This window comes from Mixophyes fleayi, chromosome 11, assembly GCF_038048845.1.
Source record: "Mixophyes fleayi isolate aMixFle1 chromosome 11, aMixFle1.hap1, whole genome shotgun sequence".
In the NCBI taxonomy this organism is placed as follows: domain Eukaryota; kingdom Metazoa; phylum Chordata; class Amphibia; order Anura; family Limnodynastidae; genus Mixophyes; species Mixophyes fleayi.
The window spans coordinates 1,055,709-1,077,573 of record NC_134412.1 but is presented as its reverse complement, the minus strand read 5'-3'; the positions used below and the strand labels follow the sequence as shown (position 1 = coordinate 1,077,573).

The 21,865-nt window shown below is 51.8% G+C and overlaps 1 protein-coding gene across 4 annotated transcripts in view; it reads right to left on the bottom strand.

Annotated features, from left to right (window-relative positions):
- Positions 1-21,865, bottom strand: part of EPHB2 (EPH receptor B2) — a 160,488-nt gene that overhangs the window by 27,501 nt on the left and 111,122 nt on the right. For all 4 annotated transcript variants that reach the window (XM_075191201.1, XM_075191204.1, XM_075191203.1 and 1 more), the window contains exons 4-5: positions 15,070-15,225; positions 12,896-13,231 (exon numbers count right to left, since the gene is read on the bottom strand). In XM_075191201.1, the coding sequence (XP_075047302.1) occupies positions 12,896-13,231; positions 15,070-15,225 (492 nt within the window). The remainder of the gene's footprint in view (positions 1-12,895; positions 13,232-15,069; positions 15,226-21,865) is intronic.

Below are 21,865 nucleotides of genomic sequence, written 5' to 3'. Positions count from 1 at the left end.
GCAGTCAGGAGCTGTCAGTTTTAATTTCAGCATTTGGCCTATTTGCTAGGTCGAGCAGTGCAGCATCCGGACTGTGACCTGCTATCTCCTTACTGTGCAATAATATGCACACAGCTCTGTACCAGCTCCGACTTGGAGGATACTCTGCGACCTCAAGACTACAGTCCCACTCATGGGCCAGAGATAGGGCTTTAGCTGTGGTCAAATAGTTTATTGTACGTGGAACATTCACAGTACTATTACCCACTTCTTTCATGGTTGGAGATACAGCAATAAGTCAGCTTGTAAACTCTTCACATCCCTTCACAGACTACTTCCATCCTCTATAGCTTACCCCAGGTCTGGCCGATGACTGCTTGCTATACGCAGAGATTGAACCAGTTTTCATAATCATTTGCTCACTGGGGGCACTGTTCCTTTAAAGTCTACTAATAATCTAGTATTTTAAATCACCAAAGGGTCGGCAGCAGAGCTAACAGTCATATTGGTACAGGATAATGATGTACGTCCATATATTACTACAAGTTAACCCGTGCATGATACTCATGCATTCTAGTCAAATTAAGCTACTTAAGGTCTTAAAAAGGTTCTTGTCATACATTTGGACCTAGCCCAGGCCTCCTCAGGGGAAGAGCGTTACTTCCCGACGCAAGCGCCCTTTTTAATGTGTGTTCATGAGGTAAAATTACCTCACGAAAATGAGTTTGACCCCTCAACTTGTAAATTTAGCCTTTACTACCCCTCCCACGGGGGGAAGGGGGGATGATGGAAGTTAACTGACTTGACTATTCTAATTTTTTTGTCAAATAATGTCAGTATACCAAATTTCAGGTCAATTGGATGAGCCCTTTCTGAGAAAATAGTTTTTTCCACACACACACACACACACTAACACACTAACGCACGCCTCTACACATGTGTGTTCATGAGGTAAAATTACCTCACGAAAAATAGTTTGAGCCCTACCAAATTTCAGCCCTTTTTGAATTTTTTTTCCCACACACACTAAGAATTTAGTAGGTCAGTGTACACACACACAGACAGACAGACGCCACTAAGCATTTATATATTAGATCAGACCTTTTTGGAATTGCACTTGTCTTTGTTAATCTACAGCTACATATCTCACATACTTTCTCTCCATTCCACACCTTCAGAACGGAGATCAGAGGTGGGGCGGATTCACGGCGTCTAACTCCAGGCTGCGCACATCTTTGTAAATAGCCAGTGAGCTATAGCGCACATTACTGCTGTTTATTTACATGGAGCCCGGAGAGATATCTTTTACAGAGCTTCACACTTCTCCGCCAGGGAGATGTATGTTTTGTAATTAGCATCAAACCGCTCTGTAAATTCTACATATGTGACGTCTAACAATTAGCGTTTCTTAAACAGTCTGGACATGAAATATAGCATTGGGGCTCTGGGGCAAACAGTATGTAACCTAAAGAGTATGGCAACATTTTACCATGACAAACGGGGGGCACCTGCTGGCTCTTCAGTTCAACTATTGTTCAGAAGGAAAATCTTTTGTTGCAGAGATAATTCTGTTATTAAGATGCTTACATGGGACTGAAGGCTGGGAGGGAGGCCGGAGGACATGAGACTGGAGGCTGGGAGGGAGGCAGGAGGACATGGGACTGGAGGCTGGGATGGAGGCCGGAGGACATGGGACTGGAGGCTGGGATGGAGGCCGGAGGACATGAGACTGGAGGCTGGGAGGGAGGCAGGAGGACATGAGACTGGAGGACATGGGACTGGAGGCTGGGATGGAGGCCGGAGGACATGGGACTGGAGGCTGGGATGGAGGCCCGAGGACATGAGACTGGAGGCTGGGAGGGAGGCAGGAGGACATGAGACTGGAGGACATGGGACTGGAGGCTGGGATGGAGGCCGGAGGACATGGGACTGGAGGCTGGGATGGAGGCCCGAGGACATGAGACTGGAGGCTGGGGTGGAGGCAGGAGGACATGAGACTGGAGGCTGGGATGGAGGCCGGAGGACATGAGACTGGAGGCTGGGATGGAGGCCGGAGGACATGAGACTGGAGGCTGGGATGGAGGCCGGAGGACATAAGACTGGAGGCTGGGAGGGAGGCAGGAGGACATGGGACTGGAGGCTGGGATGGAGGCCGGAGGACATTGGACTGGAGGCTGGAGGACATGGGACTGGAGGCTGGGATGGAGGCCCGAGGACATGAGACTGGAGGCTTGGATGGAGGCAGGAGGACATGGGACTGGAGGCTGGGAGGGAGGCAGGAGGACATGGGACTGGAGGACATGGGACTGGAGGCTGGGATGGAGGCCCGAGGACATGAGACTGGAGGCTGGGATGGAGGCAGGAGGACATGGGACTGGAGGCTGGGATGGAGGCCGGAGGACATGAGACTGGAGGCTGGGATGGAGGCAGGAGGACATGGGACTGGAGGCTGGGATGGAGGCCAGAGGACATGGGACTGGAGGCTGGGAGGGAGGCAGGGGGACATGAGACTGGAGGACATTGGACTGGAGGCTGGAGGACATGGGACTGGAGGCTTGGATGGAGGCCCGAGGACATGAGACTGGAGGCTTGGATGGAGGCAGGAGGACATGGGACTGGAGGCTGGGAGGGAGGCAGGAGGACATGGGACTGGAGGACATGGTACTGGAGGCTGGGATGGAGGCCCGAGGACATGAGACTGGAGGCTGGGATGGAGGCAGGAGGACATGGGACTGGAGGCTGGGATGGAGGCCGGAGGACATGAGACTGGAGGCTGGGATGGAGGCCGGAGGACATGGGACTGAAGGCTGGGATGGAGGCAGGAGGACATGGGACTGGAGGCTGGGATGGAGGCAGGAGGACATGGGACTGGAGGCTGGGATGGAGGCCAGAGGACATGGGACTGGAGGCTGGGAGGGAGGCAGGAGGGACATGGGACTGGAGGCTGGGATGGAGGCCAGAGGACATGGGACTGGAGGCTGGGAGGGAGGCAGGAGGACATGGGACTGAAGGCTGGGAGGGAGGCCGGAGGACATGGAACTGGAGGCTGGGATGGAGGCCGGAGGACATGGGACTGGAGGCTGGGATGGAGGCCAGAGGACATGGGACTGGAGGCTGGGATGGAGGCCAGAGGACATGGGACTGGAGGCTGGGATGGAGGCCAGAGGACATGGGACTGAAGGCTGGGAGGGAGGCCGGAGGACATGGGACTGGAGGCTGGGATGGAGGCCAGAGGACATGGGACTGGAGGCTGGGAGGGAGGCAGGAGGGACATGGGACTGGAGGCTGGGATGGAGGCCAGAGGACATGGGACTGGAGGCTGGGAGGGAGGCAGGAGGACATGGGACTGGAGGCTGGGAGGGAGGCCGGAGGACATGGAACTGGAGGCTGGGATGGAGGCCGGAGGACATGGGACTGGAGGCTGGGATGGAGGCCAGAGGACATGGGACTGGAGGCTGGGATGGAGGCAGGAGGACATGGGACTGGAGGCTGGGATGGAGGCCGGAGGACATGGGACTGGAGGCTGGGATGGAGGCCGGAGGACATGGAACTGGAGGCTGGGATGGAGGCCGGAGGACATGGGACTGGAGGCTGGGATGGAGGCCAGAGGACATGGGACTGGAGGCTGGGATGGAGGCCAGAGGACATGGGACTGAAGGCTGGGAGGGAGGCCGGAGGACATGGAACTGGAGGCTGGGATGGAGGACATGGAACTGGAGGGTAGCTGGTGGAGAAAGGATGATAGGAAGGATGAAAATAACAGGATTGAAGAATTATTTATTATTATTATACAGAAAATAACTTAAGATATAGTCTGTGTTATATCATGTGCTATTATAGTACAGACTGGGTGAAGGGTGAATAGAACACACATTTAGTAAAGGGTTAACCAGCCAGGCAGAGGAGGCTCCTGCTCATAGAGGGGGATTATGTGACAGCTATGACAGATAAGCGGTCTGCCATCACCCGTCCTGCACTGTGATCTCAGTCCAAGCCATTCCCAGGGATGGAGTGTGGAAAATGCCTTTGTTCTGCTTGTGTGATGGCAATATGAGGAACTCACAGTGCATCAAACCCGGAAAATCGTTCTAAGTCCCCGGCGCCATGGTCCAATCAATTCCAGCACAGTGATTACTGTACTCCCCCTACAGGCAGGCCTGGACACTGCACGCACTGAATATCACCTCATTTCAGATCTGAGGAATTAAGAGCCCAAATTCTTCTTTATTTTACAGCTTAGATTTCTGAAACTTTCACTTATGGCAAATATTTCTAGATAGTCTTCTCCTGGGAGGCTGTTTCCTGTAACAACCACCCTCCCTGGCTAGAACCAGCTCCTGAAATTGTCCAACCCTTTATATCGTTTCATTCATATAAAAGGAGAAAAAACTCTTGAAAACCAGCTACCTCTCCGTACAGAGCAATCACTTTTCTAAGAGATGGGAGTACCCTCAGAAATGGATGTCCCAGAGAGGGGAGTACCCTCAGAAATGGATGTCCCAGAGATGGGAGTACCCTCAGAAATGGATGTCCCAGAGAGGGGAGTACCCTCAGAAATGGATGTCCCAGAGAGGGGAGTACCCTCAGAAATGGATGTCCCAGAGAGGGGAGTACGTCTCACAGACGTCCATTTCTCAAGGTTCTCACGTCTCTGACAGATGGGGGCACCCTCAGGAAAAGACTGTCTTGAGGAGATGAGAAGACTGTCTTAAATAGATGCCCCTGAAACATGGGAATACCTTCATACATAAATGCCCCTGAGTGATGAGAATACCAACACAATGTCCTATTAAAGGGAAATCACGCTGAATAATTACTTATAGTCCAGTATGTGGTTATAAAGTCTGAATAAACAATTGGTAAATCTCTGAGAGGCCTTACTCAAACGTCATCTCTTTGTAAAGCTAATAGAGTATTTACCATTATAAATGTGACCACCTGGGGGCGCTGTTAGATTGGATTGTTATGGCCGCTCCCATCTATAGATACATTATATTCCCTGTATGACACAATTCCACATACTAAACAGTCAGAGTAATGTTATGTTGAAGTAAGCGCCACCTATACACCGGGTCAGTGGATGGATAGGACCAGCACGATGGGACACTTAGATACATGTAACACGCCGGTACCTGAGGTTCTGTGTCCCGCACATCACTCCGACTGAGTGATGGGGAATTACTGCATTCAGCCTGAGGCCAGGGCTGCAGACACGACCTGTCACTCAGGCCCCTGGGCTGAACCTCCACCTGCCTGTCTGTCATTATTGCTAGAAGGACCGAGAGGGAGAAGATGTTTTCTGCATGTCAATGACACATCTCCCTCTCATACGGGAAGCATCGCACCGTCTCGTGTCTAATGAATTCACACCACACAACTTCCCAGGGAACGTCAACAACTTCACCCAGCAAAGTCACAAAATACATAATTATTACACCTTATCTGCTCCATCTTAAAGCTCTTACAAAGCCCCAGAAATGGGACCAGCCACTACACTTTCTCAGGTTTCTCCCAAGATCCTCTCTGTCTGCGTTGTGTAATAACACCACTTTCTGAGCGTAGATTTAACATGACCCCAAGTCCCCCCACCCCGTGCCATTGTCTTCCATGCTCTGATTGTGGTCTGTGTCCCAAGACCTACATAAAACTATGGCCTTTTGTATTACTTTATACTTCCCCGATCTGTGGGTTAATAAGTGAAGATTTCCGAACAGAAACCAGATTGTGTTTATGTCTGCACATACATAGCGGGAGATAACTGTGACTGTCACATGACTGACCAAGATGTCTGCCCATCTGTTGCGTAAATTCCTGCCCGTCTGAGCTAATCTGTCTGTGAGAGAAACTCGGGAACAACGAGTAACATTACTCTATAAACGAGAGAGTGACGGGGTGATACACCTGAGTAAAACATGGATCAGCATGAATAATAATACTCTATAATGGAGAGAGATACTGGGTGTCGGGGTGATAAACCTGAGTATAATACGGCTTTGTATAATTACTCTATACTACTCTATAACGAGAGATATTGGGAAGAGAGCCGTACGTTCCTGGTACGTTGGGTTGATGACTATGAGCACATACCAGTACGTCCATCACTTAGAACCTTCCAATGGGGATTATGTTTCACCCTTGAATGGGAACAAGATTGTACTCAGATGGTTCTATGAACATTGTGACGTTGGACTTTTAATAGTTGTTCTTTGTTAGCAGATATTTTGTCTAGTTTTCATCTCCTTTCAATCATTCTGTTTAGTTTTACCCCATTTGCCTGGAAACTACTTTCCACAAGTGAGGTGTATGGAATAATGACCCAATAATAATATATATTCTCTCCTGCGCATTAGTGTATTGGGGACGTTACTCCTTTATTTAGAGTGAAAGCTAACTGAGGAAATGTTAGTTTTAGGACCCAAGGAGTGATGGAGACCCCCCCGCAGCTACAAGTCAGGACACAGCGGCAGCTGAGTACATCAGCCAGTCACCCCCCCCTGCCTTTCTCTCATCATCACCAGCTGAAATGAAAGTAAGGGAACAGCTGAAGGCTCCTCGGCCTCTTCTTGAGATCCCCTTTGAGGAGATCTGCATCCCTCGGGTGTCATGTTACTAACCTGGGAGATGAAGGCGTAATATCAGCCACTCAGGGGGGGGGGTCAGAGGAGAAGCCCCCGGGCTGGCTGGGGAGGGGGGCAGAGGAGAAATGCACATGCCTGTGGCAAGGGGGCAAATGGTGGCAGAGCGCCAGCACACAGGCCTGTACCAGGGGGGAACGGGCATGCACCGGCCCATGACGAGGGGGAGCAGGCGGGCCTGTGTAAGGGGCCTGCCCCTGTTGGGGGGGTGCGCAGGTCCGTGCGGAGTGGTAAAGAGGGCAGGGTGAGTTGCCCCACTTTGGGGGGTGAAAAAACACAAATACAGGGCCTGGCGATGAGAGACAGGGCCACGGCATGGCTGTCACAGGGGTAAACGTGATGACCTAAATAATCCAATGTCCACAGACATCGATTCACAGGAAAGCTGCCTATTGCCCAAAGGGCTAAGGTTCCCTGATCACAAGAGCTTATACTCTAAATACTTTGGCTTTTATAAAGAAGGCTGTTTAAATCTACCATGTATATAACACAATACAAGCCGACACTGTACATTCAGCTGTAATTACTATAATATCAGATGGCTGGTTATATGTTTCCATTGTGATACATGAAGAAAATGGATTGGGATTAGCTCCGAGGACAATGAATTGCCGGCCTCTCCCTCCAGCCTCTCAGCCCTTGCTAATCCCTTTTAAATGACCAGAAAAATACTCGCCAGTGAAGGGTTTGGCTGTACGTGTAATGAGGACATACATGTCACATGATCTCTACCCGGCCAGTGAGCTGACAGTCTGCAGTGGTGCTGCAGACAGGGGGCTGGTGACTCTCTCCACAACAGTAAGAATATTCTGTACTGTGCCTGACGTACGGACTCTATACCAGACAACGGTACAGGGATAACATATGTGCATCATGCCCTGTATATGCCCTTTAGCATGTTTCTTACATAAGATACATCTATGTAACATGGCTGCACTGTATTCCTGGTGTATTCAAACCCAAACATATACTGTCTGTGCGGGAACCGGTAGGACCGCCAGCTCAACAGGGATCTCCCCCGTGCCCCCATATACCGATCTACAAACCATCGTCATATAGAGATCTGAACCCGTGCCCCCATATACTGATCTACAAACTGACATCATATAGAGATCTGAACCCGTGCCCCCATATACTGATCTACAAACCATAGTCATATAGAGATCTGAACCCGTGCCCCCATATACTGATGTACAAACCATCATCATATAGAGATCTGAACCCGTGCCCCCATATACTGATCTACAAACCAACATCATATAGAGATCTGAACCCGTGCCCCCATATACTGATCTACAAACCATCATCATATAGAGATCTGAACCCGTGCCCCCATATACTGATCTACAAACTGACATCATATAGAGATCTGAACCCGTGCCCCCATATACTGATCTACAAACTGACATCATATAGAGATCTGAACCCGTGCCCTCATATACTGATCTACAAACCAACATCATATAGAGATCTGAACCCGTGCCCCCATATACTGATCTACAAACCATCATCATATAGAGAGATGTTCTCCATATATTGATCTATAAACCAATCTATATGCTGCATCTGTATGGAAACACTTAGTCAGTTTGTCAGTGTATTAAGCCGGTAAATAACCACAGGAATCGGTTATCTGAAATCACAGACAGCCTCAGAGAGAAGAAAAATAAATCCACCATTTCCAGCCGAGGTGTCTATATCAAGATACTATAGATTATATAATGCATGGATACCTCTCCTATAATCTGATCGCCAATAGCTGTGTGTGCGCTTGTATGATCTAACCATTAAATACCAAACACTAATGGAAAGTTCTGTCTTACAACAATGTAAATATTCTATACACCCAGGCACTGGTCTCCATCATCTTATAGATTTAAATATAAAATACAGAAACATAGAATATGACGGCAGATAAGAACCACCTGGGCCATCTAATCTGCCCATTTTTTAACCTATGGTACCTCCAACCCTATTTGATCCTTCGTTCTTTGTAAGAATATCCTTATGTCTATCCCAAGCATGTTTACATTGCTCTACTGTATTAGCCTCTACCACCTCTGATGGGAGGATATTCCACTTATCCACTACCCTTTATGTGACGTAGTTTATCCTCACACTTCCTCTGAACCTCCTTCCCCCAGTGTCAGTACATGTCCTCATGTTCTAATACTTCTCTTCCCCTCAGTGTCAGTACATGTCCTCGTGTTCTAATACTTCTCTTCCCCCCAGTGTCAGTACATGTCCTTGTGTTCTAATACTTCTCTTCCCCCCAGTGTCAGTACATGTCCTCATGTTCTAATACTTCTCTTCCCCCCAGTGTCAGTACATGTCCTCGTGTTCTAATACTTCTCTTCCCCACCCAGTGTCAGTACATGTCCTCGTGTTCTAATACTTCTCTTCCCCCCAGTGTCAGTACATGTCCTCGTGTTCTAATACTTCTCTTCCCCCCAGTGTCAGTACATGTCCTCGTGTTCTAATACTTCTCTTCCCCCCAGTGTCAGTACATGTCCTCGTGTTCTAATACTTCTCTTCCCCCCAGTGTCAGTACATGTCCTCATGTTCTAATACTTCTCTTCCCCTCAGTGTCAGTACATGTCCTCGTGTTCTAATACTTCTCTTCCCCCCAGTGTCAGTACATGTCCTCGTGTTCTAATACTTCTCTTCCCCACCAGTGTCAGTACATGTCCTCGTGTTCTAATACTTCTCTTCCCCCCCCAGTGTCAGTACATGTCCTCGTGTTCTAATACTTCTCTTCCCCTCAGTGTCAGTACATGTCCTCGTGTTCTAATACTTCTCTTCCCCCCCAGTGTCAGTACATGTCCTCGTGTTCTAATACTTCTCTTCCCTTCAGTGTCAGTGCATGTCCTCGTGTTCTAATACTTCTCTTCCCCCAGTGTCAGTACATGTCCTCGTGTTCTAATACTTCTCTTCCCCCCAGTGTCAGTACATGTCCTCGTGTTCTAATACTTCTCTTCCCCCCAGTGTCAGTACATGTCCTTGTGTCCTAATACTTCTCTTCCCCCCAGTGTCAGTACATGTCCTCGTGTTCTAATACTTCTCTCCCCCCCAGTGTCAGTACATGTCCTCGTGTTCTAATACTTCTCTTCCCCCCCCAGTGTCAGTGCATGTCCTCGTGTTCTAATACTTCTCTTCCCCCCAGTGTCAGTACATGTCCTCGTGTTCTAATACTTCTCTTCCCCCAGTGTCAGTACATGTCCTCGTGTTCTAATACTTCTCTTCCCCCCAGTGTCAGTACATGTCCTCGTGTTCTAATACTTCTCTTCCCCCCAGTGTCAGTACATGTCCTCGTGTTCTAATACTTCTCTTCCCTCTCCCCAGTGTCAGTACATGTCCTCGTGTTCTAATACTTCTCTTACCCCCAGTGTCAGTACATGTCCTCGTGGTCGAATACTTCTCTTCCCCCCAGTGTCAGTACATGTCCTCGTGTTCTAATACTTCTCTTCCCCCCCAGTGTCAGTACATGTCCTCGTGTTCTAATACTTCTCTTCCCCCCAGTGTCAGTACATGTCCTCGTGTTCTAATACTTCTCTTCCCCCCCAGTGTCAGTACATGTCCTCGTGTTCTAATACTTCTCTTCCCTCTCCCCAGTGTCAGTACATGTCCTCGTGTTCTAATACTTCTCTTCCCCCCAGTGTCAGTACATGTCCTCGTGGTCTGATACTTCTCTTCCCCCCAATGTCAGTACATGTCCTCGTGTTCTAATACTTCTCTTCACCCCAGTGTCAGTACATGTCCTCGTGGTCGAATACTTCTCTTCACCCCAGTGTCAGTACATGTCCTCGTGTTCTAATACTTCTCTTCCCTCCAGTGTCAGTACATGTCCTCGTGTTCTAATACTTCTCTTCCCCCCAGTGTCAGTACATGTCCTCGTGGTCTGATACTTCTCTTCCCCCCAATGTCAGTACATGTCCTCGTGTTCTAATACTTCTCTTCACCCCAGTGTCAGTACATGTCCTCGTGGTCGAATACTTCTCTTCACCCCAGTGTCAGTACATGTCCTCGTGTTCTAATACTTCTCTTCCCTCCAGTGTCAGTACATGTCCTCGTGTTCTAATACTTCTCTTCCCCCCAGTGTCAGTACATGTCCTCGTGTTCTAATACTTCTCTTCCCCCCAGTGTCAGTACATGTCCTCGTGTTCTAATACTTCTCTTCCCCCCAGTGTCAGTACATGTCCTCGTGTTCTAATACTTCTCTTCCCCCCAGTGTCAGTACATGTCCTCGTGTTCTAATACTTCTCTTCCCCCCAGTGTCAGTACATGTCCTCGTGTTCTAATACTTCTCTTCCCCCCAGTGTCAGTACATGTCCTCGTGTCCTAATACTTCTCTTCCCCCCAGTGTCAGTACATGTCCTCGTGTTCTAATACTTCTCTTCCCCCCAGTGTCAGTACATGTCCTCGTGTTCTAATACTTCTCTTCCCCCCAGTGTCAGTACATGTCCTCATGGTCTAATACTTCTCTTCCCCCCACTGTCAGTACATGTCCTTGTGTTCTAATACTTCTCTTCCCCCCCCAGTGTCAGTACATGTCCTCGTGTTATAATACTTCTCTTCCCCCCAGTGTCCGTACATGTCCTCGTGTTCTAATACGTCTCTTCCCCCCAGTGTCAGTACATGTCCTCATGTTCTAATACTTCTCTTCCCCCCACTGTCAGTGCATGTCCTTGTGTTCTAATACTTCTCTTCCCCCCCCAGTGTCAGTACATGTCCTCGTGTTCTAATACTTCTCTTCCCCCCAGTGTCCGTACATGTCCTCGTGTTCTAATACTTCTCTTCCCCCCAGTGTCAGTACATGTCCTCGTGTTCTAATACTTCTCTTCCCCCCAGTGTCAGTACATGTCCTCATGTTCTAATACTTCTCTTCCCCCCCCAGTGTCAGTACATGTCCTCATGTTCTAATACTTCTCTTCCCCCCCCAGTGTCAGTACATGTCCTCGTGTTCTAATACTTCTCTTCCCCCCAGTGTCAGTACATGTCCTCGTGTTCTAATACTTCTCTTCCCCCCAGTGTCAGTACATGTCCTCGTGTTCTAATACTTCTCTTCCCCCCCAGTGTCAGTACATGTCCTCGTGTTCTAATACTTCTCTTCCCCCCCCAGTGTCAGTACATGTCCTCGTGTTCTAATACTTCTCTTCCCCCCAGTGTCAGTACATGTCCTCGTGGTCTAATACTCCTCTTCCCACCAGTGTCAGTACATGTCCCCGTGTTCTAATACTTCTCTTCCTTTGTACAATGTTTCCCTCCCGCATCTTGTTATAACCCTTCATATATTTGAACGTTTCTTTCATGTTTCCCTTTCCCTTCTCTGCTCCAAGCTATACATATAAGATCTTTTAGTCTCTACAGGTAAGTGTTGTGCTGTAGACCATGTGCCATTTTACTTGCCCTTCTTTGTACAGTCTGTAATGTATTTATATCCTTCTGGAGATACGGCCTCCAGAACTGAACACAGTATAGATGAGGCCGTACCAATGACCTATACAGTGGTATTATTACTTCTTTCTATCTACTGATTCCTCTCCCTACACAACCAAGCATCTGACTTACCTTCCTCATTGCTTTGTTACATTGCTTACCTGCCTATAAGTCACCTGAAATAGTGACTCCTAGATCCCTTTCCTCCTCAGTAGTTCCCATTATAGTGTCATTTATACTATATTTAGCCTTTGGGTGTTTGAGACCCAGGTGCATGATGCTGCATTTTTTGGCATTAAACTGTAGATACCACTCTCTTGACAATTCCTCTAGTCTACTTGATTTTACCCCTCCTGGTGTGTCTACCCAGATGCATATCTTTGTGTCAGCTGCAATGGGTTTCTCTGCTGTAGTGCCACCAGCCCAGGCTGGCAAAGAGTGCTAGTAAGAGTAACATTTGGGGGGGGGGGGGGTAATGTATGAACGCCATATAGCGCTGGGGGCGGACCCAGGTTACTGTGGGGGTCAGGTGTTTCCTATAAATTACCTTAGACTTGTTGCTGCTTAATGTCGCTAGTAATAACATACATCGCAGTTGCATTAAATAGATTATTAACATAATTCTTTTTGAAAAACAGAACACTTTAGGACACATTTTGTCAGGGACAAAACCCTAATTTAAAGACCCCAGGTCTGGACAAGATGTAACAGGTTATACTGCACAGAGGACACAATAAAACACCCAGCAACAAATCATCTGCACGCTGCATCCATGGCGTTACTATGCAATAGGGAAACGCATTGCGCGTCTTTCGCAGGGTTGCAGCTCCAGATAAAACACTCACCTGCCTGATTGGTGGTGATATTGACGGACGCAAACTGTGGGGAGTACGGGCTCTGGTCAGTGACTCCATTCACAGCCTGGATCTCGAACGTGTACTGAGTGTGAGCCAGCAGGTCGCTGATGTAAACCCGGGGTTCCGCCAGACCCAGCTGACGAGGGGCAAACTGCACATTATCTCCGCAACGTGTACAAGCTCCTCGCCCCGAGCCGCAGCTTTTGCAGATGATGTTGTATACAAGATCCTCGCGCCCTCCGGAGTCCCTGGGATGAGACCACTCTAACATGAGGGAGGTCTCGTTGACGCTGGAGATGACATTCTGGGGAGAGGACGGTGTGGCTGAGGAGGAGAAGGAGGAGATATATCAGGGTATAGCGATATAGATAACAGACACACATCAGTTACCACAGTAGACAGATTGTAACAATGCGTCAATCAGGATTTTTTGGCTATTTTGAAGTTGGGTTAGATTATAATTCTAAAACCACGACGTACTAAGAATAATCAGCGTCTCACAGCGTATTCAGGGCACTATGAGTTAGGAATAATCAACAGCACCGGCCACGTTTTCAGTCGGATAATGTTCTCTCCTCTGGGGATAGTATTTAATCTCACTAAGGACCTCACTGGGAATTGCTTTCCTCTTTATTTTGGCAAGACCCTGATTGATTCTGCCATCCCTTCTCCGCATATATCCCCCCCACCCCCCTAATCTTGTCATCCTGCCCTTAGTAGCTGGTGTCAGATTTCATGACCCTCCAGCATGAGATCTTACATTTAGCACAAATATTGCAGCACTTGTAACTGTTAGTTGTCCGGTAGATGGAAGAGGAGCCTGTCCTCACCAAGAGGTGGTACGGACCCCCCCCATGTATGAGGTCACCAAGAGGTGGTACGGACCCCCCCCTATGTGTGAGGTCACCAAGAGATGGCACGGATCCCTCCTATGTGTGAGGTCACCAAGAGGCGGCACGGTTACCCCCCCCTATGTGTGAGGTCACCAAGAGATGGCACGGATCCTCCCCTATGTGTGAGGTCACCAAGAGGCAGCACTGACCCCCCCCCCCATGTATGAGGTCACCAAGAGGTGGTACGGACCCCCCCCTATGTGTGAGGTCACCAAGAGATGGCACGGATCCTCCCCTATGTGTGAGGTCACCAAGAGGCGGCACGGACCCCCCCCCATGTATGAGGTCACCAAGAGGTGGTATGGACCCCCTCCCTATGTGTGAGGTCACCAAGAGATGGCACGGATCCCTCCTATGTGTGAGGTCACCAAGAGGCAGCACTGATCCCCCCCCATGTATGAGGTCACCAAGAGGTGGTATGGACCCCCTCCCTATGTGTGAGGTCACCAAGAGATGGCACGGATCCCTCCTATGTGTGAGGTCACCAAGAGGCAGCACTGATCCCCCCCCATGTATGAGGTCACCAAGAGGTGGTATGGACCCCCTCCCTATGTGTGAGGTCACCAAGAGATGGCACGGATCCCTCCTATGTGTGAGGTCACCAAGAGGCAGCACTGACCCCCCCCCATGTATGAGGTCACCAAGAGGCGGCACGGTTATCCCCCCATGTATGAGGTCACCAAGAGGCGGCACGGATCCTCCCCTATGTGTGAGGTCACCAAGAGGCGGCACGGATCCTCCCCTATGTGTGAGGTCACCAAGAGGCGGCACGGACCCCACCATGTGTGAGGTCAACAAGAGGCGGCACAGATCCCCCCCATGTATGAGGTCACCAAGAGGCGGCACAGACCCCCCCCCCCCCCCCCCCCCCTATGTGTGAGGTCAACAAGAGGCGGCACTGACCCCGACTATGTGTAAGGTCACCAAGAGGTGGCACGGACCCTCCCATGAGGAACTGTCTTCCCAGTTCATAAGACATTTCCTGCATTGAGAGGAATTACGTTGCTGCTTAACGTGTGGAAAAAGGGTCAGAAAAACAGTCAGTGCTGGAATGTTACTTCTGATTCCAGAGATCATTATTTTAGGACATTTTCTGGAGGAAGGAATTATTGACAACACAGGAAACTAGCACATGGCTCTAGTCTGTGATTGCTCATCTACTATGTGTGACATAGTCATTAGGATCCCCTCAGCTCCTCCATATTGGCCAGCAATGTGCTCTGCGGTGTTGAGAACACTGTGTACATGTAACAGTTACCATCTACTTACTGGTACACGGCATGTGTAGAGGGTCCGAGTCCAAACGATAGTAGCCCGTCCGGCACACACAGTTGGTAGCCCCTTCAGAGGTGGTGCGGCTGTTGAAGGGACAGTGTATACAGCTCTCATCCCCCTGGTCCGGCTTAAACATTCCCGACGGACATCCTAAAACGAGACAAAAGACATTTATACACATCGAGTAGGAAGCTACAGACAATTATTATTATTACACAGTGATGGCAGTTGGAGAAGATTCTTTCAGTGGAACCTCAATGTATCCCTACAACCAGCAGAAATATTTCCTGGTACTCTGCTTCCTAGTACAAACCTCGAGCACACGGATTGCTACGGTACTATGCACAATCAGTAACATCTGTTTGTCCCGTCCTACCAATTATTTATTATTACGGTTTATATAGCGCCACCATATTACACAGCACTGTACCAATACCCATCAATCGCCTATCTGTATACGATCTATATGATCCCTGGTATGGCACACGCTCAAAGCTTTTACCAGATTGCTGTGGTAGCACAAACAAGTGGTATCAATGATCATCTTCCGGTAGAGGCAGCTGGGTGTATACGCACATACGCCACAGATCATAAATATTATACTGCCCATACGGGAGAGATCTGTGGTCTTTCTTTGGTACCATACTTGTAGAATCTCTTTAATACATAGCAGACCCGTGGTATACATACAGAGAGTTGATGGCAAGTCAAGAAAAGGAGATTCTGATCATCTGCCCTTGTTACTGTTCAGAATACTGCTGTAGGGATAGAATGTCAAGATCTAGTGCCAGGTGATGGAGGCTGGGCGGAGGTCAGGTCTAGTGCAGGTGACGGAGGCTGGGCGGAGGTCAGGTCTAGTCCAGGTGACAGAGGCTGGGGGGAGGTCAGGTCTAGTGCAGGTGACGGAGGCTGGGCGGAGGTCAGGTCTAGTGCAGGTGACGGAGGCTGGGCGGAGGTCAGGTCTAGTGCAGGTGACGGAGGCTGGGCAGAGGTCAGGTCTAGTGCCAGGTGACAGAGGCTGGGCAGAGGTCAGGTCTAGTGCCAGGTGACAGAGGCTGGGGGGAGGTCAGGTCTAGTCCAGGTGACGGAGGCTGGGCGGAGGTCAGGTCTAGTGCAGGTGACGGAGGCTGGGCGGAGGTCAGGTCTAGTCCAGGTGACAGAGGCTGGGGGGAGGTCAGGTCTAGTGCAGGTGATGGAGGCTGGGCGGAGGTCAGGTCTAGTGCAGGTGACGGAGGCTGGGCGGAGGTCAGGTCTAGTGCAGGTGACGGAGGCTGGGCGGAGGTCAGGTCTAGTGCAGGTGACGGAGGCTGGGCGGAGGTCAGGTCTAGTCCAGGTGACAGAGGCTGGGGGGAGGTCAGGTCTAGTGCAGGTGATGGAGGCTGGGCGGAGGTCAGGTCTAGTGCAGGTGACGGAGGCTGGGCGGAGGTCAGGTCTAGTGCAGGTGACGGAGGCTGGGCGGAGGTCAGGTCTAGCTCCAGGTGACAGAGGCTGGGCGGAGGTCAGGTCTAGTGCAGGTGACGGAGGCTGGGCGGAGGTCAGGTCTAGTGCAGGTGACGGAGGCTGGGCGGAGGTCAGGTCTAGTCCAGGTGACGGAGGCTGGGGGGAGGTCAGGTCTAGTGCAGGTGACGGAGGCTGGGCGGAGGTCAGGTCTAGTGCAGGTGACGGAGGCTGGGCGGAGGTCAGGTCTAGTGCAGGTGACGGAGGCTGGGCGGAGGTCAGGTCTAGTGCAGGTGACGGAGGCTGGGCGGAGGTCAGGTCTAGTGCAGGTGACGGAGGCTGGGCGGAGGTCAGGTCTAGTGCAGGTGACGGAGGCTGGGCGGAGGTCAGGTCTAGTGCAGGTGACGGAGGCTGGGCGGAGGTCAGGTCTAGTGCAGGTGACGGAGGCTGGGTGGAGGTCAGGTCTAGTGCAGGTGACGGAGGCTGGGCGGAGGTCAGGTCTAGTGCCAGGTGACGGAGGCTGGGCGGAGGTCAGGTCTAGCTCCAGGTGACAGAGGCTGGGCGGAGGTCAGGTCTAGTGCAGGTGACGGAGGCTGGGCGGAGGTCAGGTCTAGTGCAGGTGACGGAGGCTGGGCGGAGGTCAGGTCTAGTGCAGGTGACGGAGGCTGGGTGGAGGTCAGGTCTAGTGCAGGTGACGGAGGCTGGGCGGAGGTCAGGTCTAGTGCCAGGTGACGGAGGCTGGGCGGAGGTCAGGTCTAGCTCCAGGTGACGGAGGCTGGGCGGAGGTCAGGTCTAGCTCCAGGTGATGGAGGTCAGGTCTAGTGCCAGGTGACGGAGGCTGGGGAGGAGGTCAGGTCTAGTGCCAGGTGACGGAGGCTGGGCGGAGGTCAGGTCTAGCTCCAGGTGACGGAGGCTGGGCGGAGGTCAGGTCTAGCTCCAGGTGACGGAGGCTGGGCGGAGGTCAGGTCTAGTCCAGGTGACGGAGGCTGGGCGGAGGTCAGGTCTAGTCCAGGTGACGGAGGCTGGGCGGAGGTCAGGTCTAGTGCAGGTGACGGAGGCTGGGTGGAGGTCAGGTCTAGTGCAGGTGACGGAGGCTGGGCGGAGGTCAGGTCTAGTGCCAGGTGACGGAGGCTGGGCGGAGGTCAGGTCTAGCTCCAGGTGACGGAGGCTGGGCGGAGGTCAGGTCTAGCTCCAGGTGATGGAGGTCAGCTCTAGCGCCAGGTGACAGAGGCTGGGGAGGAGGTCAGGTCTAGTGCCAGGTGACGGAGGCTGGGCGGAGGTCAGGTCTAGTGCCAGGTGACGGAGGCTGGGTGGAGGTCAGGTTTAGCTCCAGGTGACGGAGGCTGGGCGGAAGTCAGGTCTAGCTCCAGGTGACGAAGGCTGGGCGGAGGTCAGGTCTAGCTCCAGGTGATGGAGGCTGGGCGGAGGTCAGGTCTAGCTCCAGGTGACGGAGGCTGGGCGGAGGTCAGGTCTAGTCCAGGTGACGGAGGCTGGGCGGAGGTCAGGTCTAGTCCAGGTGACGGAGGCTGGGCGGAGGTCAGGTCTAGTGCAGGTGACGGAGGCTGGGTGGAGGTCAGGTCTAGTGCAGGTGACGGAGGCTGGGCGGAGGTCAGGTCTAGTGCCAGGTGATGGAGGCTGGGCGGAGGTCAGTTCTAGCTCCAGGTGACGGAGGCTGGGCGGAGGTCAGGTCTAGTGCCAGGTGACGGAGGCTGGGCGGAGGTCAGGTCTAGCTCCAGGTGACAGAGGCTGGGCGGAGGTCAGGTCTAGTGCAGGTGACGGAGGCTGGGCGGAGGTCAGGTCTAGTGCAGGTGACGGAGGCTGGGCGGAGGTCAGGTCTAGTGCAGGTGACGGAGGCTGGGCGGAGGTCAGGTCTAGCGCCAGGTGACGGAGGCTGGGCGGAGGTCAGGTCTAGCTCCAGGTGACGGAGGCTGGGCGGAGGTCAGGTCTAGTGCAGGTGACGGAGGCTGGGCGGAGGTCAGGTCTAGTGCAGGTGACGGAGGCTGGGTGGAGGTCAGGTCTAGTGCAGGTGACGGAGGCTGGGCGGAGGTCAGGTCTAGTGCCAGGTGACGGAGGCTGGGCGGAGGTCAGGTCTAGCTCCAGGTGACGGAGGCTGGGCGGAGGTCAGGTCTAGCTCCAGGTGATGGAGGTCAGGTCTAGTGCCAGGTGACGGAGGCTGGGGAGGAGGTCAGGTCTAGTGCCAGGTGACGGAGGCTGGGCGGAGGTCAGGTCTAGCTCCAGGTGACGGAGGCTGGGCGGAGGTCAGGTCTAGCTCCAGGTGACGGAGGCTGGGCGGAGGTCAGGTCTAGTCCAGGTGACGGAGGCTGGGCGGAGGTCAGGTCTAGTCCAGGTGACGGAGGCTGGGCGGAGGTCAGGTCTAGTGCAGGTGACGGAGGCTGGGTGGAGGTCAGGTCTAGTGCAGGTGACGGAGGCTGGGCGGAGGTCAGGTCTAGTGCCAGGTGACGGAGGCTGGGCGGAGGTCAGGTCTAGCTCCAGGTGACGGAGGCTGGGCGGAGGTCAGGTCTAGCTCCAGGTGATGGAGGTCAGCTCTAGCGCCAGGTGACAGAGGCTGGGGAGGAGGTCAGGTCTAGTGCCAGGTGACGGAGGCTGGGCGGAGGTCAGGTCTAGTGCCAGGTGACGGAGGCTGGGTGGAGGTCAGGTTTAGCTCCAGGTGACGGAGGCTGGGCGGAAGTCAGGTCTAGCTCCAGGTGACGAAGGCTGGGCGGAGGTCAGGTCTAGCTCCAGGTGATGGAGGCTGGGCGGAGGTCAGGTCTAGCTCCAGGTGACGGAGGCTGGGCGGAGGTCAGGTCTAGTCCAGGTGACGGAGGCTGGGCGGAGGTCAGGTCTAGTCCAGGTGACGGAGGCTGGGCGGAGGTCAGGTCTAGTGCAGGTGACGGAGGCTGGGTGGAGGTCAGGTCTAGTGCAGGTGACGGAGGCTGGGCGGAGGTCAGGTCTAGTGCCAGGTGATGGAGGCTGGGCGGAGGTCAGGTCTAGCTCCAGGTGACGGAGGCTGGGCGGAGGTCAGGTCTAGCTCCAGGTGATGGAGGTCAGCTCTAGCGCCAGGTGATGGAGGCTGGGGAGGAGGTCAGGTCTAGTGCCAGGTGACGGAGGCTGGGCGGAGGTCAGGTCTAGTGCCAGGTGACGGAGGCTGGGTGGAGGTCAGGTTTAGCTCCAGGTGACGGAGGCTGGGCGGAGGTCAGGTCTAGCTCCAGGTGACGAAGGCTGGGCGGAGGTCAGGTCTAGCTCCAGGTGACGGAGGCTAGGCGGAGGTTAGGTCTTGTGCCAGGTGACGGAGGCTGGGGGGAGTTCAGGTCTAGCGCCAGGTGACGGAGGCTGGGTAGAGGGGTCAGGTCTAGTGCATGGTGACGGAGGCTGGGTAGAGGGGTCAGGTCTAGTGCATGGTGACGGAGGCTGGGGGGAGTTCAGGTCTAGCGCCAGGTGACGGAGGCTGGGGGGAGTCCAGGTCTAGCGCCAGGTGACGGAGGCTGGGCGGAGGTCAGGTCTAGTGCCAGGTGACGGAGGCTGGGCGGAGGTCACGTCTAGTGCCAGGTGACGGAGGCTGGGCGGAGGTCAGGTCTAGTGCCAGGTGACGGAGGCTGGGCGGAGGTCAGGTACTCTACTCATTACTCCAGAGTGGAACGTGTATAGACAGGATGCAGTCTGTTCCCCTATGTTGCTCCATCTTGTCCTACACTCTGCCTCTCTGGTGGATTGATATTTCCTGTTGGCCCCAGGGCCCCTCTCTGGTGGCCGTCTGTTACTTACAGGGAGATATGTGATTTGTTATTGTAATACCACAATTTTCTATCTGGGTGGTTTCCCAATATTCTATCATTAATTTGATAAACAATAGTTAATAGGCTGCACATTTACATAAATAATTAGGAAACGATTACTGAAAGACAAGCGTCTCAGAGACTTCTCTGACATTAAGAGCCCAACCGTATCTGCTAGAACGTCCAGTCCCACACCAAAGGTCAGTGTAAGTAGATGGGCCCACGCATTACAGAACTACAAAGCAGCAATCAGATTTCATTATCAACAACTCTGTAGATTTATACACAAACCCTCAATCTACACAAGACTGTAATCCAAACATCCACATTACTATGTAGGCTGTACATTAATCATTCGGTGACATTCTTTCGGTATGATGAACCTGAGAGGTTACATGCTCGTCACCAGCTGAGGGACAGGATGGGACAGAAACCAGTGAAGAATGTGACACAAATACCAGACACTTAATGGGTCGGATAATCTGCGATTCCGCAGTGAGTTTAGCACAGTGTACATGACGATATATACTGAGCCACACACATTGCAGATCCCCATCCTGTTAATGAAGCCGGGTGCAATACATTATCAGGCACGCGGTGCTGTCGGCCAGGTGACACTGTACACCAATTGGAGGGAGTCGGGCAATTTGTCAGCTTATTTACGTGTTTATGGTCACACTGGGCGGACATCCAGCCAGTCCGGCCTGTGTATGGCCAGTCTCTGTCTAACAGCAATGACACATTTTCTGAATACTGGATAAACATTTATAGTGGAAGGAAAGAGAGAGAGATTCAGCAGTCAGCATAGTAGCACACATAGCTCGGAGAGGATTAATGAAAAGATAATTACAACATTCAATAGCGTAAAAGGTAAATATGATTTTAGAATATTCTATGCAAATATAAAAGAGCAAAATCTCAGATGTGTTATCCACAAGAATTGTTCAATAATCAACATTCAAAGTATATGGTATGAAAGTCTGTGTCATGTTGCTGAATCATTACCCAATGGGTGTAATACCCAATGCAGCACTGTCAGGCGGGAGGTATATGCCCTATACGACCTACTATTATTTATTCATTAATGCATATTTGACTTAATAGGACATTTGCTTAATGATATTTGAACACTGATACCCGCTCCTGTGTCCTGGAATATATGGTGGGGTATAGGAAGCTAGGGGTGGAGAATACAGTGTGGTCTAATAAGCCCCATACACACAACCTGTAGAACTGCCCCACTCTTTTCCTCAAGGTGGTGCCAAGGTACCCAAATTTGTCAGTGGCCACAGAAGACATTACAATTGATGTCACCCAATATGTTTATTGGCAAACCCACAAAATTAATCACCTACGCAGACCGTGGCCTCATTGCCTAACATCAGTCGTGGTACACAGCAAGATTACAGGTACCATGTGCAGGTGGAGTACAGTTTATAGCAACGGAGGGGATTCCATGATATGCTACATCCCGACATATTCACTTGGGCTAGTAAGAAATTGCCACTGATTCTCTATCTCCTGCCACCACACACTCTGCTCCTCCTCCCGCAACCACACACCCCTTAATCCTCCTCCCG